The sequence below is a fragment of the Chlorocebus sabaeus genome, chromosome 26, assembly GCF_047675955.1.
Source record: "Chlorocebus sabaeus isolate Y175 chromosome 26, mChlSab1.0.hap1, whole genome shotgun sequence".
Lineage (NCBI taxonomy): Eukaryota > Metazoa > Chordata > Mammalia > Primates > Cercopithecidae > Chlorocebus > Chlorocebus sabaeus.
Genome location: NC_132929.1, coordinates 20,476,268 through 20,490,629, shown reverse-complemented (window position 1 = coordinate 20,490,629; position 14,362 = coordinate 20,476,268). Strand labels below are relative to the sequence as shown.

The following is a 14,362-nucleotide window of genomic DNA, read 5'->3' as shown; positions in this document are numbered from 1 at the left end:
CAGCCAGGCGTGGTGGCTAATGCCTATAATGCCAGCACTTTGGGAGGCTGAGGCAGGCGAATCACGTAAGGTCAGGAGTTCAAGACCAGCTTGGCCAACATTGTGAAACCCTGCCTCTACTAAAAATATAACAATTAGCTGGGTGTGGTGGTGCATGCCTGTAATCCCAGCTACTTGGGAGGCTGAGGCAGGAGAATCACTTGAACCTGGGAGGTGGAGGTTGCAGTGAACCGAGATCTCATCACTGCACCCCAGCCTGGGCAACAGAGTGAGACTCTGTCTCGGGAAAAAAAAAAAAAGAAAAAATTACCTAGTCATGATGGCACATTCCTGCAGTCCCTGCTACTTGGGCAGCTGAAGTAGGAGTACTGCTTGAGCCCAGGAGGTCGAGGCTGCCATGAGTGCACCACTGCACTCCAGCCTGGGCAACACAGCGAGACCCTGTCTCAAAAAAAAAAAAAAGAAAAAAGAAAATAGTAAAAGAAACAGAGGATTTTATATAAAATAATAAAAGAAACTGAATAATTAACATATTGTATAAATAGCTATGTCCAGATTGTTACATTTGCTCAGTAATTTAGTGTTGAGTTACATGTCAATAAACATAATTATGTTTTAAAATGTGTTTTGTTCTTCATGTAGAATACAAATCATATTCCCCTGAAGCCCTCTGGAGATACCTCACAGCTCGCCATGATTGGTTAAACATTATCTTATGGATTGGAGAATTTCAAACCCAGCATGGTTATACTTCATTTCAGCAGAACAAATGGCCCCTTCTGACTATTGATGTTATTAACCAGAATACTTCCTGTAACAACTACATGAGGAATGAAATTTTAGATAAGCTGGCCAGGTATTGTAACTGTTGAACTAATCCCCAGTGGGAAGAGTACAAGGGAAGAGCAAGAAAAAATAATGGTGTAGCTTTTCCTTTGAAAATGCCAAGAATCCAATGCAGTGCTGTTTCATATTACTATAAAATTTAAAGGGCATCATCTTACAGTGAAATTTTAAAGTCATACTCATTTGGCCAGGCGCGATGGCTCATGCCTGTAATCCCAGCAATTTGGGAGACCGAGGTGGGCAGATCACCTGAGGTTAGGAGTTCAAGACAAGTCTGGCCAAAACCCTGTCTCTACAAAAATACAAAAATTAGCCAGGCATAATGCCAGGTAATCTCAACTGCTTGGGAGGCTGAGGTTGCAGTGAGCTGAGATCGCGCCATTGCACTCCAGCCTGGGCGACAGAGCGAGACTCCATCTCAAAAAAAAAAAAAAAAAAAAAAAAAAAGAACAGGCATTTTACGTCATGTGGGTAGTAAATAAGCTCTTAAGTTCTAGATGCAGGTTCCTCCCAAAACATTTTATGCACTTTGGTATAGAAAGTTCAGTTTTCAGTAGGGCTATAAGGAACAAGTGACAAGAGCTGAGAAGGGGATATGTTAGTATCCTGTCTCCTGTGCTTCGTATTGCTACGTGTGTGCTGTGCATGTTCTTGAAGTAAGAGAACTGCTGAATTAAGAAATAGTGAGGGGAAGTAGCTCTTGAAGTGATATGAAGATTTTAAACTTCAATTCATTTAGAAAAACCTGTTAAATTGAACCATATGAACTTGCCATTTCTGTGGGTCAAAAATGGCTGAATATCAACAATTTCATATGGCTCCATTTAATCTATCTTTCTAACCTGTTGAAATAGTATAAGGAAAGCTAATAACATGTATGTTAAGTTTCTTAAACATTTTTATGTATTATTTTCTATTTATACTTACTGTAGTATACTTGCAGCTGTATTTTCCTCCCCAACTTAAAGATGTGGAGAGTCAGATCCAGGGACGTTAAGTGCTTTGCACAAGCCAGTTAGTTACAGATTTAAATCCCTTAACCCCTGATTTTCTTTCTTTTTTTTTTTTTTTTTTAGTAGAGACAAGGTTTCACCATGTTAGCCAGGATGGTCTCCATCTCCTGACCTCGTGATCCGCCCACCTCCGCCTCCCAAAGTGCTGGGATTACAGGCGTGAGCCACTGTGCCCAGCCAGTCCCTGATTTTCTATTCATTCTTCTCTCCATTGCACTAAATGCTCTTATTTACTACTAGTAAATATTATAGAACTTGTCAGCTTACCTAATATTTTGCTTAGCATTTGGTTTTTAAACTAATGTATATATGGTTTTAGAATTATGAAATTAGTAAATTAATGAACTCTATGCCACCAGATTAAAGAAGAAAAATCATACCACCCTATTAGATACGGAAAAGCATTTGATAAAAATTCAGCCTATTTACCATCAAAACTATTGGCAAACTAAGCATAGATACAAACTCCCTTAACTTAATTGTTTTTTTTTTTTTTTTTTCTGAGATGGAGTCTTGCTGTGTCACCCAAACTGGAGTGCAGTGGCATGATCCTGGCTCACTGCAAGCTCCGCCTCCTGGGTTCATGCCATTGTCATGCCTTAGCCTCCTGAGTAGCTGGGACTACAGGCGCCCACCACCACGCCTGGCTAATTTCTTTTTATATTTTTAGTAGAGACAGGGTTTCACCGTGTTAGCCAGGATGATCTCAATTTCCTGACCCTGTGATTCGCCTGCCTTGGCCTCCCAAAGTGCTAGGATTACAGGCGTGAGCCACCACGCCCAGCGTTTTTTGTTTTTTTGTTTTTTTGTTTTTTTTTTTAAATTTGTTTTTTGTTTTTGTTTTTTTTGAGACGGAGTCTCACTCTGTCACCCAGGATGGAGTGCAGTGGCACTGTCTCGGCTCACTGCAAGCTCCGCCTCCCAGGTTCACCTCATTCTCCTGCCTCAGCCTCCTCAGTAGCTGGGACTACAGGCACCTGCCACCGCACCCAGCTAATTTTTTTTTTTTTTTTTTTTTTTTTGTATTATTAGTAGAGATGAGGTTTCACCTTGTTAGCCAGGTTGGTCTTGATCTCCTGACCTCGTGATCCACCTGCCTCAGCCTCCCAAAGTGCTGGGATTACAGGCGTGAGCCATCACGCCTGGCCTAAACTCCCTTAACTGAAAAGGGGTATCTAGAAAAATCCTTTTAGCCAACATCATACTTAACTAGTGAAACACTGTGAGCATTCTCTTTAGATTTGGAGAAAGACAAGCCTGCTACCAAGTTGATCTTTAAATATAGTGCAATCTCAGTAAAAATCCCAGCCGTTTTTTTTTTTTTTTGTATGTGTGTGTGGATTATGACATGCTGATTGTAAATATTTATATACAAATTAGAGGGTCTGCTGGGCGTGGTGGCTCACACCTGTAATCCCAGCACTTTGGGAGGCTGAGGCAGGCAGATAACTTGAGGTCAGGAGTTTGAGACCAGCGTGAACAACACAACATAATGAAACCTCGTCTCTACTGAAAATACAAAAATTAGCTGGGCATGGTGGCACTTGCTTGTAATCCCAGCTACTCGGAAGGCTGAGGCAGGAGGATCACTTGAACTCAGAAGGTGGGGGTTGCAGTGAGCCAAGATCAAGCCACTGAACTCCATCCAGCCTGGGAGACAGAGTGAGACTCCATCTCAAAAGAAACAACAACAAAAATAAATTAGAGGGTCAAGAAGAGCCCTGAAAAAGAACTTGCCCTGCCAGATATCAAAACTTATTCTAAAGCTGTAGCAGTTAAGATAGTGAGAGTATTGGTGCTGGGGTAGAGGTCAGAAGTGTGAGCATAGAAATAGACCTATACCTGTATGATCATTTTACATATGACAGAGGTGGTCCTGCACAAGAGTGGGGAAAGAACCATCTTTTTGATAATGGGGCTGGAATAACTGAATAGCTATATGGGGAAAAAATATAATTAGATTCCCCTCCCTACCGTATATTGTACATTAAATCAGTTCTGGGTAGATGTTAACACCTAAATGTCAAATGTGAAAGTATAAAATTTGGAAAATGCTATAAGTGAATACCTTCACAACCTTGGGAGTAGTAGGATATATGCTTTCTAAAAGGCCTAAAGGGGCAAAGATCTGTCACTGAGACCAAGAGAGCTGCCTGACAGGAGTTGTGATCCTTAGTGTAGGGTGTCAGCCAAGCTGTAGTCACCCAGCACAGAGAGAGCCAGGGTATTTCCTCTTATCTCCTGATGGAGCCCTCCCATTGAGTGAACTAAAACAGAAGTCTGAGGACACTGGAGTCTTGTAGTAGAACCCATAGAGGTGAGTCTCCGGGAACACAGAGTAGGGTGACGCAGAGTAGAGCTTGGATCTGAGGAGAAGGATACCAGCACATAGCTTCTCACAAAAGAGGAAGCACAAATGGCTAGTAAACAGGAAAAGATGCTCTTCCTCATTTGTAGGTAAGGAAATGCAAATTTATTTTACCCGAAATTTAGGAACAACTAAAATGGACCTCAGTGTTTCACTAGTAAGTATGATGTTGGCTAGAAAGATTTTTCTAGATATGCCTTTTAAGTTAAGGGAGTTTGCATCTATGCTTAGTTTGCCAATAGTTTTTATCATAAATATGGCTAAATTTTCTCAACGGTAGAGTGGATAAATATGGTATATTCATACAATGGAATACTGTATAATAATGAAAAATAACAAACTATACCCAGAGGTATCAACATGGCTAAATCACACAATGTTGGGTAGAAGAAATAAGGTAGAGAACAATATATCCAGAATGTTCCACATAATACAAAGTTCAAAATATGCAAAATCTTATTTGGGATTACATATAGGTGTAATAAAACTGTGAATAAAAGTAAAAGGGCCACAGTGGCTCACACCTGTAATCCCAACACTTTGGGAGGCTTATGCAGGAGGATTGCTTGAGTCTAGGAGTTCAAGACCAGCCAGGACAACATAGACCTCGTCCCTACAAAAAATTTAAAAACTGAGTGTGTTGGCACATACCTGTCATCCCAGATACTCAGAAGGCTGAGGTAGGAGGATCAGTTGAGCCCAGGAGGTGGAGCTTGTAGTGAGCTGAGATGGTACCACTGCATTCCAGCCTAGGCGACAGAGCAAAACCCTGCCCAAAAAAAAAAAACTACTACAAAATACAAAAAACTAGCTGGACAAGGTGGCGGGCACCTGTAGTCCCAGCTACTCGGGAGGCTAAGGCAGGAGAATGGCGTAAACCGGGGAGGCGGAGCTTACAGTGAGCTGAGATCCGGCCACTGCACTCCAGCCTGGGCGACAGAGAGAGACTCTGTCTCAAAAAAAAAAAAAAAAAAAAAACCTACTAAAAAATACAAAAAAAAAAAAAGTATGGGAATGACTATCATAAAAGTCAGGATAGTGGCTACCTCCGGAGGTAGCAAAGGGCATGCAGTGGGGGAGGAATACACCAAGGGCTTATAATGTTCTATAATTAGGTTAGTGGTTCCATGATGTTTCTATAAACTCCATATACAGGTGTATGTTTTCTTTACTCCTTTGGTATATATGATGTAACAGTAACTTTGTAAAAAGTAATATTTACATGCAGATTTCTATTCTTGTTCAGTAGTTGGTCTATTTAAATTATTCTGATGTAGCATGATGATTTTGTTTGAATATTTTGGTGAATTTCTCAGTGCTTAGAGCATCCAGCTTCAAGGGTTAACCACTGTTGCTATACTGGGTAATGGTTCCCGTCAAAAACCAAAAAATGGAAATAGCTTGATTTAGATTTTTAAAATAATAAAGATAATTTGAGTCTGTCATTACTACTTTTAAATACTACAGTGGTGCAGAAAATTTTATTAGAAATCCGCAAAATATGTGTCTGAGAACATATAGAGTAAGAAGTGGCAGCATTAATTTGTAAATGCTTATTTTTAAGTAATTGAGACTTAAACTGTGGACGTGATTTGGTCTACTCTGAACATAGCGACTTTTTAACTTGCCATCCTGTAAATCTGTCCATAGGAATGGGATTTTTCTGGCATCTGAACTGGAAGACTTTGAATGCTTCCTCCTAAGACTGAGCCGTATTGGAGGTGTAATACAGGATGCCCTCCCTGTTCAAAACTACAAGACCAAAGAAGGTTGGGATTTCCATTCTCAATTCATTCTCTATTGTTTGGAGCACAGTCTGCAGCATCTTCTTTATGTCTACCTTGACTGTTACAAGTGAGTACTGAGAATGCATTTGTCCTTGATCAGGTCTTCACATTTTCTCTTTGCATATGACTCCTGAATGTGACTTTTAGGAAAATAGTAAGCATTCACACAAGGAATACTGATCTTTTTGAAGTAGTTTTCTCCATCTCAACAACTGATACATCTTTGAGTTCAGTATTACATTCAGCAAAATGCTTATGTGTTTCTTTGGTGATATTAATTCTGTAGTATCTCTGTTAACCTTTTAAATAATTTGACTTTAGAATACAATGAAAGAAATGCTTTAAAAGATTTGAGAGGAAGATTCTAAAGTTTCACTTGGAGTTTACTTTGATACTTTGTTTACCAAGAGAATGCTAAATGACTTTGATTTCATAGCAAGGTGTATTTCACTTCAAGGTATATTAGATATGCTCTAAAATTTGTATTTATGTAGACACACACACACACAGAGAAAGAGAGAGCAATACATCAGTATATGTCTACCTAAGATTAACCTGCAGAATCATATCTGTGCCCAGTGTTAATTGCTATTGGGTCAGTAATAATAATAACAATAGAATTAGTCTTTAATATATGAGTGTTTACAATGTTATCACTAAACTAAGTAGTTTATATGCATTATCTCATTTAATCTTCACAAAAACTCTATGGGGTAGTTACTCGCATCTTCATTTTACAGATGAAGAAACAGGCTTTGAGAGAGACTAAGTATCTTACTTAAGGCACACAGCTAATAAGTGGAAGAGCTGATTTAATTCTACTTAATTTTTATTCCAGAGCCTACGTTTGTACACTTATAGGCAGCATTTTTATTTTACTTATTTTGTGTAGTAAAGACTAGAAATTGGCCGGGCACAGTGGCTCACATCTGTAATCCCAGCACTTTGGGAGGCCAAGGCAAGAGAATCACTTTAGCCCAAAAGTTCAAGACCAGCCTGGGCAATGTAGTGGGTCTTCTTCTTTACAAAGAAGTGAAAAATCAGCCAGGCATAGTGGCACACACCTGTAGTCCCAGCTACCTGGGAAGCTGAGGTGGGAGGATTGCTTGAGCCTAGGAGGTCCGGGCTGCAGTGAGCCATGTTTGCGCCACTGCACTCCAGCCTGGACAATACAGTGAGACCTGGTCTCAAAAAAAGAAAAAAAAACAGACTAGGAGTTTTTGGTGTGTCGTATCATTAGTCTTACTTAGAAATGTTGTCTCCAAAGCTACTGGCAAGAGAACAGATTTAAGAGCTGTATTTTCAAAGTATGTATTCTGAGCCATAATTCCTCAGTTGTAACCTCTCTGTAGTTGTGTAAGCTTTTTATTTGTATTTTATTTTGAGACAGTCTCATTCTGTCACTCAGACTGGAGTGCAGTGGCACAATCATGGCTCATTGCAGCCTCAAACTCCTGGGCTCAAGCAATTCCCCCACCTCAGCCTCCCAAGTAACTGGAACTATAGGCGCACACCAGCACACTTGGCTTGTAAGAGTTTTTTAAAAGCCTCTTATTAAGTTTGAATATGCTAAAAAGTCTTTGCTGTAAAAACCAATAAAATATGAACTATCTTAAAGTACAAGGTATCTATTAAACTGACAAAGAGTTGGTTAAATTTCCTCATGGTAGTGAACATATGATGTCTCTAAAATCTCTGTCTCTGAAATTGTGTGTTTCCAGATCATGAAGAATATGTAAAATACAACACAAGAGTGGGAGTATTTTGTGTTGTATTTACTTTTTAATTCCAAGATTCTTTTTTTAAATGCTAATCATCACCTGAGCAAACATGGTTGTAATTGTCTTATCCTGTATGTTAACCAAAGAAGTTTTTTGTTTGTTTTATATACAGACTTAGTCCTGAAAATTGTCCCTTTTTGGAAAAAAAAGAGTTACATGAAGCACACCCTTGGTTTGAATTTTTAGTTCAGTGTCGACAAGTTGCCAGTAATTTAACAGGTATGGGTATACTGTATTAAACACAGAAACTTTCTTTGGATCAATCACTGGTCTGTTGAATGGTATTAAACTTGTGAACTCTTTTAAATAAATTATTTGGCTGTGGTCAACTATCTGAATGTAATCTAGGCTCACACTTTAGGTAAGAAGTAGAAGGCCAAAAAGGTTAGCTGCCAGCCAGCCAAGAAAAGCTAGGCCTGGAGCAAAGAGTTTGCGTGGTTTTGTCCCCTTCCCCTTAGCATCGTGCTCTAGGATTTCCCTTGTCCCACCAGTTTGTCAGAGGCTGAATTCCTGCTCTCTGGTCGACTGGCACCCTTTTTCCATGAAGAAGTGGTCTGTCTTCCAGATCCCTGTTTTGAATATTTAGTAAGGAACTCCAAATGGAGTTAAAAGAAATCCATAGTATGTGTGAGATTGTTGTGTCCTCTGCAGTGGAGCTGCTGATGTAGAGGCTTACTCTGGTTGTGATCAGACAGAAAAGCCTTGTTACCCCTGAGGACTTAGCTGGTGTTATCCCAGAAATAGGGAAAAGGGGGCAGGCTGAATGACCACAGACAAGGAATGTCAGCAGTCTTTCAGTTACATATAATGTCCAGTTTCTCTCGAAATGCAGAATTTTTTCATAATGTGGGTTTTGTTTTCTGGTTTTGCATGCTGATTATGAAGTAGTATATGTTCATTGCTTAAAAAAAAAAACTGGAAACCACAGACAGCTATCAAGAAGGTAATACTGGCCAGGTGTGATGGCTCACACCTGTAATCCCAGTGCTTTGGGAAGCAAAGTGGCAGGATCACTTGAGGATAGGAGTTCAAGACCAGCCTGGGCAACATAGTAAGACCCTGTCTCTACAAAAGATTTTTAAAAATTAGGTGTGGTGGCATGCTCCTGTAATCCCAGCAATGTGGGAGGCTGAGATGGGAGGATCACTTGAGCCCTGGGGTTAGAGGATGCAGTGAGCCATGATTATGTCACTGCACTCCAGCCTGGTTGACAGAGCAAGACCCTGTCTCTCTTTAAAAAATAAATTAATTAATTAATTAATTAATTAAAAAGTAATACCTCCATGGGTAGCCTTGGTACATAGGAAAATAACCACCCATAGGTAACCACTGATAATATTTTAATGTATTTTGTTCCAGTTATTTTCACGGTACTTTCTAAAAACCTAGTCTCTATTGTATTTCATTCACCTAACAAATATTTATTGAGCTCCTACCTTGTGACAGAATATTGTACAACAAGAAACATCTGTGTTTTTATATACTGCTTTTTTGTGTAATATTATAACAGAATTTTCCCACATTCTTAAAGACAATGACCATTTTAAATGTTTACATAATATTTCATTGTATGGATATACCCTTATTTAATTTACTGTTCTCTCATTTTCTGATGAGGCCATTTTCCATTTTTTTCTATTATAAAGAATAGTCTTGAACATATTTCAATATAGAGTTTTGTCCTTATTTCAGATTATTTTCTTAGTACAGATAGGTTTTGGGATATAAAACTATTGGGTCAAAGGTTATACATGTTTTTAAGGTTCTTGCTGTAGGACCGGATTGCTTTCCAAGGGAGTTGTACAGTTTTATGATTTTATTTTAAGTCCCAGTCTCTACTCACTGTGACCAGCTCTAATGCTTGATTTTTTTTTTAAATTATTGCTAATTTGATAGGTAGTATATGGCATGTAATTAATTTGCATTTCTTTGTTGCTAGTGAATTATGTACTTTTATGTGTCAGGCATTTATATTTCCTCCTTCATAAATTGGTTATTTCTTTTGCCTATTTACCTGTTAGAGTCAGTATTTTTGGCATTGATTTGGATGAGCTCTTTGTTGAGGACAAACTCAGCAACTCTTTAGGTTGTCATTTGTTATAATTTTTCTCTCAGTTCATTGTTACCTTTTTTTTTTTTTTTTGAGACGGAGTCTCGCTCTGTCGGCCAGGCTGGAGTGCAGTGGCTGGATCTCAGCTCACTGCAAGCTCCGCCTCCCGGGTTTACACCATTCTCCTGCCTCAGCCTCCCGAGTAGCTGTGACTACAGGCGTCCACCACCTCGCACGGCTAGTTTTTTGTATTTTTAGTAGAGACAGGGTTTCACCGTGTTAGCCAGGATGGTCTCGATCTCCTGACCTTGTGATCCGCCCGTCTCGGCCTCCCAAAGTGCTGGGATTACAGGCCTGAGCCACCGCGCCCGGCCCATTGTTACCTTTTAATTGTCTTTGAATAGAAGTTTTTATTTTTATGTAGACAAATCTTTCATTTTTCCCCTCTGTGATGTTTTCCCATTGCTTTTACACTTAGGAAGTCCTTTTTTTTTTTTTTTCCACTGTGGATAGAGTTAAAAATTTATATTATTTTTCTCACATTTATGTAATTCTTAATTTAGTATTTATCCCTCTGTCTTTTATTTTCCAGATCCCAAACTGATCTTCCAGGCTAGCCTCGCAAATGCTCAGATTTTGATTCCCACCAATCAGGCCAGTGTAAGCAGTATGCTATTGGAAGGACATACCCTCCTGGCCCTTGCTACTACAATGTATTCTCCTGGGGGTGTCAGCCAGGTATGGATAGCACTTTACAACAAAATGGGACTGATTTTTAAATTTAGCAGAATTATCTATGGATTGTCTAGATCTCAGTTGATATTAAAATATAACTATATTCAAGTCTTTCATTAGATTAAAGAGCAGAGGACAAGGCTGAATTTTAAGATTTTATATCTCAGCCCGGTGCAGTGGCTCACTCCTGTAATCCCAGCATTTTGGGAGGTCGAGGCGAGCAGATCACTTGAGGTCAGGAGTTTGAGACCAGCCTGGCTAACATGGTGAAACACTGTCTCTACTAAAAATAGGAAAAACTTAGCTGGGCATCTTGGCACATGCCTGTAATCCCAGCTACTTGGGAGGCTGAAGCATGAGAATCACTTGAACCTGAGAAGCGGAGGTTGCAGTGAGCCAGGACTGCGCCTCTGCATTCCAGCCTGGGCAACAGAGCGGGACTCCGTCTCAAAAAAAAAAAAAAGGAAAGAAATTTTTGGCATCTACAATTTAAAGGGAATGAAGCCAGGTGCAGTGGCTCATTTTTGTAATCCCAGCCCTTTGGAAGGCCAGGGTAGATGGATCGCTTGCATACAAGAGTTTGAGACCAGCAACATGACGAAACCTCCGTCTCTACAAAAAAAATTTGTTTTAATTAACTGGGCATGACCGGGCGCGGTGGCTCACGCCTGTAAATCCCAGCACTTTGGGAGGCCGAGGCGGGTGGATCACTTGAGGTCGGGAGTTCAAGACCAGCCTGGCCAACGTGCTGAAATGCCATCTCTACTAAAAATACAAAAATTAGCCGGTCATGGTAGCGTATGCCTGTAATCCCAGCTACTCAGGAGACTGAGGCAGGAGAATTGCTTGAACCCAGGGGACAGAGGTTGCAGTGAGCTGAGATTATGCCAGTGCACTCCAGCCTGGGCAACAGAGCAAGACTCCATCTCCAAAAAAAAAAAAAAAAATTAGCTTGGCATGGTGGCATGCTCCTGTAGTCCCAGCTACTTGGGTGACTGAGACAGGAGGATTGCTTGAGCCTGGGAAGTCGAGGCTGCAGCGAGCCAAGATCATACCACTGCACTTCAGCCTGAGTGACAAAGTGAGACCCTGTCTCAAAAAAAAAAAAAAAAGCTGGGTGGGGTTGGGGAGGGGAATGAATATGTTATGTAGAGATTCTTTTTTCCCTTTAGTTTGTTTTCCAATACTGCAGATTTGTTTTCAGAATACAATTAGGATCTGCTTGCTTCTGGGAGTAAGAATACTTTAGATCTGTGGCTTGGTAATTATTCTGTACTATTTGCCCTCAAAGGAAACCATAATCTTCAGCTACCCATATAAACTTTATTGAGGGACCTAATGGAAATGTGCCCATCTTTGCTTTTTAGAAGTAGAGTGGCCTGTTTAGAGGGAAATTAAGAATGTTGTTTAATATCGAATCTTCAAAAGTTTCTTACTGGTGCTAGCTTAACTTAATACCACCTCTTTTAGATTGTTGCAGTATACCTTACACGACTATTTAATTGTCTATTTTTAATCACCTGTCAGAAATTAGAGTCATAGGATAACTTTAGAGTTGAGTGAGAAGTCATCTAGTTTAGTAGTTTGTAAATATTTTAAAATATATATTATTGAATTAAATATTGGCAGAGCTGTTTTTCAAACAATTTCTATACAGCTTGAAAACCACTGATCTAGCTGAACTTCCTAATTTTGCAGCTGGGGAAACAAAGACCTGATATTAAATATCTAGCTAAGGTCGCATAGCCAGTTTGTTTCAGAACCAGAACAAGAACTGTTAACTTATGACTACTTGTCTAATGCCATATTCACTACCACATACTCTTCTCAAGCTAATCTTGTTTCACAGGGTTCTTGTGAAAAAAAGACTTAAACTTTGAGAAGAGAAAAATGCTGCTCTCCTGTTATCTGTCTTTTTACTTAGGTTGTTCAGAATGAAGAAAATGAAAACTGTTTGAAGAAAGTGGATCCCCAGCTTTTGAAGATGGCATTAACTCCTTACCCCAAGCTAAAAACTGCTCTCTTCCCACAGTGCACTCCTCCTAGTGTCCTGCCATCTGATATTACACTCTACCACCTTATTCAGGTACAGTATTTAGGTGGTCAATATTTAGGTCTGATAGACCTAAATATTCAGCCAGGAAAACAGAAATCACTCTAGATCTTTCAACTGGAGGGCATTTAACGTAGGGAATTAGTTATACAGCATCATAGCAGAATGGAGAAACCAAATGCGATAGTGAGACAACCCCAAATAACAAAATAGGAAGCCATGTTCTTGCACCCCTAAGGCTGCAAGTACAATGCAAAAAAGTGGTGTTACCAGAACCCAGAAGCTGGAGCCATTTCTGGGAATTAAACTAACAACCAGACTGCCTAATGGGAAGTGGGAACATAGAGTATGGAGGTAGATGCCCCAGGAAAATGCAGGGGGGGGAATATCTTGACTTCTCTCTTCCCATCTTTAGTCTCCCACAGTGTCTTTGTGGCTATATTTATCTGGTAGCCAAAGGGCAAAGGAGCTTGGGAAATGTAGTTTCCTGCAATGCTGAGCAGAGTGGGAAGGGTGGAGGTGGGTCAGAGCAAACAGTTGACCAACATACCTGTCTGCTGCTTTCATCAAAAGCACTCTATTCTGCCACTTGTAACTTCTAACTGTCTCTTCTCAATGAATCAGGGATGTTTGTTTAAATCAATGCTTTTTTTTTTTTTTTTTTTTTTTTTTTTTTTTTTTTTTTTTTTTAGACGGAGTCTCGCTCTGTCGCCCAGGCTGGAGTGCAGTGGCCGGATCTCAGCTCACTGCAAGCTCCGCCTCCCGGGTTCATGCCATTCTCCTGCCTCAGCCTCCTGAGTAGCTGGGACTACAGGCACCCGCCACCTCGCCCGGCTAGTTTTTTTGTAGTTTTAGTAGAGACGGGGTTTCACCGTGTTAGCCAGGATGGTCTCGATCTTCTGACCTCGTGATCCGCCCGCCTCGGCCTCCCAAAGTGCTGGGATTACAGGCTTGAGCCACCGCGCCCGGCCTTAAATCAATGCTTTTTAATCTTTTTCAGAACCTCTAAGAATGTAAGAAAGCTACAAACCCTCTACCCAGAAAAATTACACATATGCATATAATTTTGCTTACATTTCAAAGTGATTCACAGACTCCCTGAAGCCTAGTCAGGGACCCTCGGTTAAGAACACCTTCCTTTGCCTATTTCTCATTTCAAAAGGTTTCCTTTTTTCCCTGAATACACATATTCTCCTAGTATCTATAAGGCTTATAGCATAAGGTTTATAATTCTATAAAGGAGCTGGGTGCGGTGGCTCATATCTGTAGTCCCAACACTTTGGGAGGCCAAGTTGGGCGGATCACCTGAGGTCAGGAGTTCGAGAGCAGCCTAGCCAACATAGTGAAACCCCATCTCTACTAAAAATACAACAATTAGGCAGGCATGGTGGCACGTGCCTATAGTCCCAGCTACTCGGGAGGCTGAGGCAGGAGAATTGGTAGAACCCAGGAGGCGGAGGTTGCAGTGAGCTGAGGTTGCACCATTGTACTCTGGCTGTGTTCAAAGAATTTATGTCCAGAACGATAAGCTTTAAATTGCCTTGGAAAAGGGGGAGCAGACTACCTCTGAAGTCCTTTCGTATAATTTTGTTTACCTATTTTAGAATCAATGAATTTCTAATTCTGTTTAACTTTTCCCCTTTTTCAGTCATTATCACCCTTTGATCCTAGCAGATTGTTTGGCTGGCAGTCTGCTAACACACTAGCTATAGGAGGTAAGTCATCATGG

The 14,362-nt window shown here is 40.3% G+C and overlaps 1 protein-coding gene across 2 annotated transcripts in view; it reads left to right on the top strand.

Annotated features, from left to right (window-relative positions):
• Positions 1-14,362, top strand: part of SPG11 (SPG11 vesicle trafficking associated, spatacsin) — a 104,205-nt gene that overhangs the window by 42,540 nt on the left and 47,303 nt on the right. For both annotated transcript variants that reach the window (XM_038009927.2, XM_038009926.2), the window contains exons 15-20: positions 643-856; positions 5,878-6,081; positions 7,908-8,014; positions 10,438-10,583; positions 12,505-12,666; positions 14,282-14,348. In XM_038009927.2, the coding sequence (XP_037865855.2) occupies positions 643-856; positions 5,878-6,081; positions 7,908-8,014; positions 10,438-10,583; positions 12,505-12,666; positions 14,282-14,348 (900 nt within the window). The remainder of the gene's footprint in view (positions 1-642; positions 857-5,877; positions 6,082-7,907; positions 8,015-10,437; positions 10,584-12,504; positions 12,667-14,281; positions 14,349-14,362) is intronic.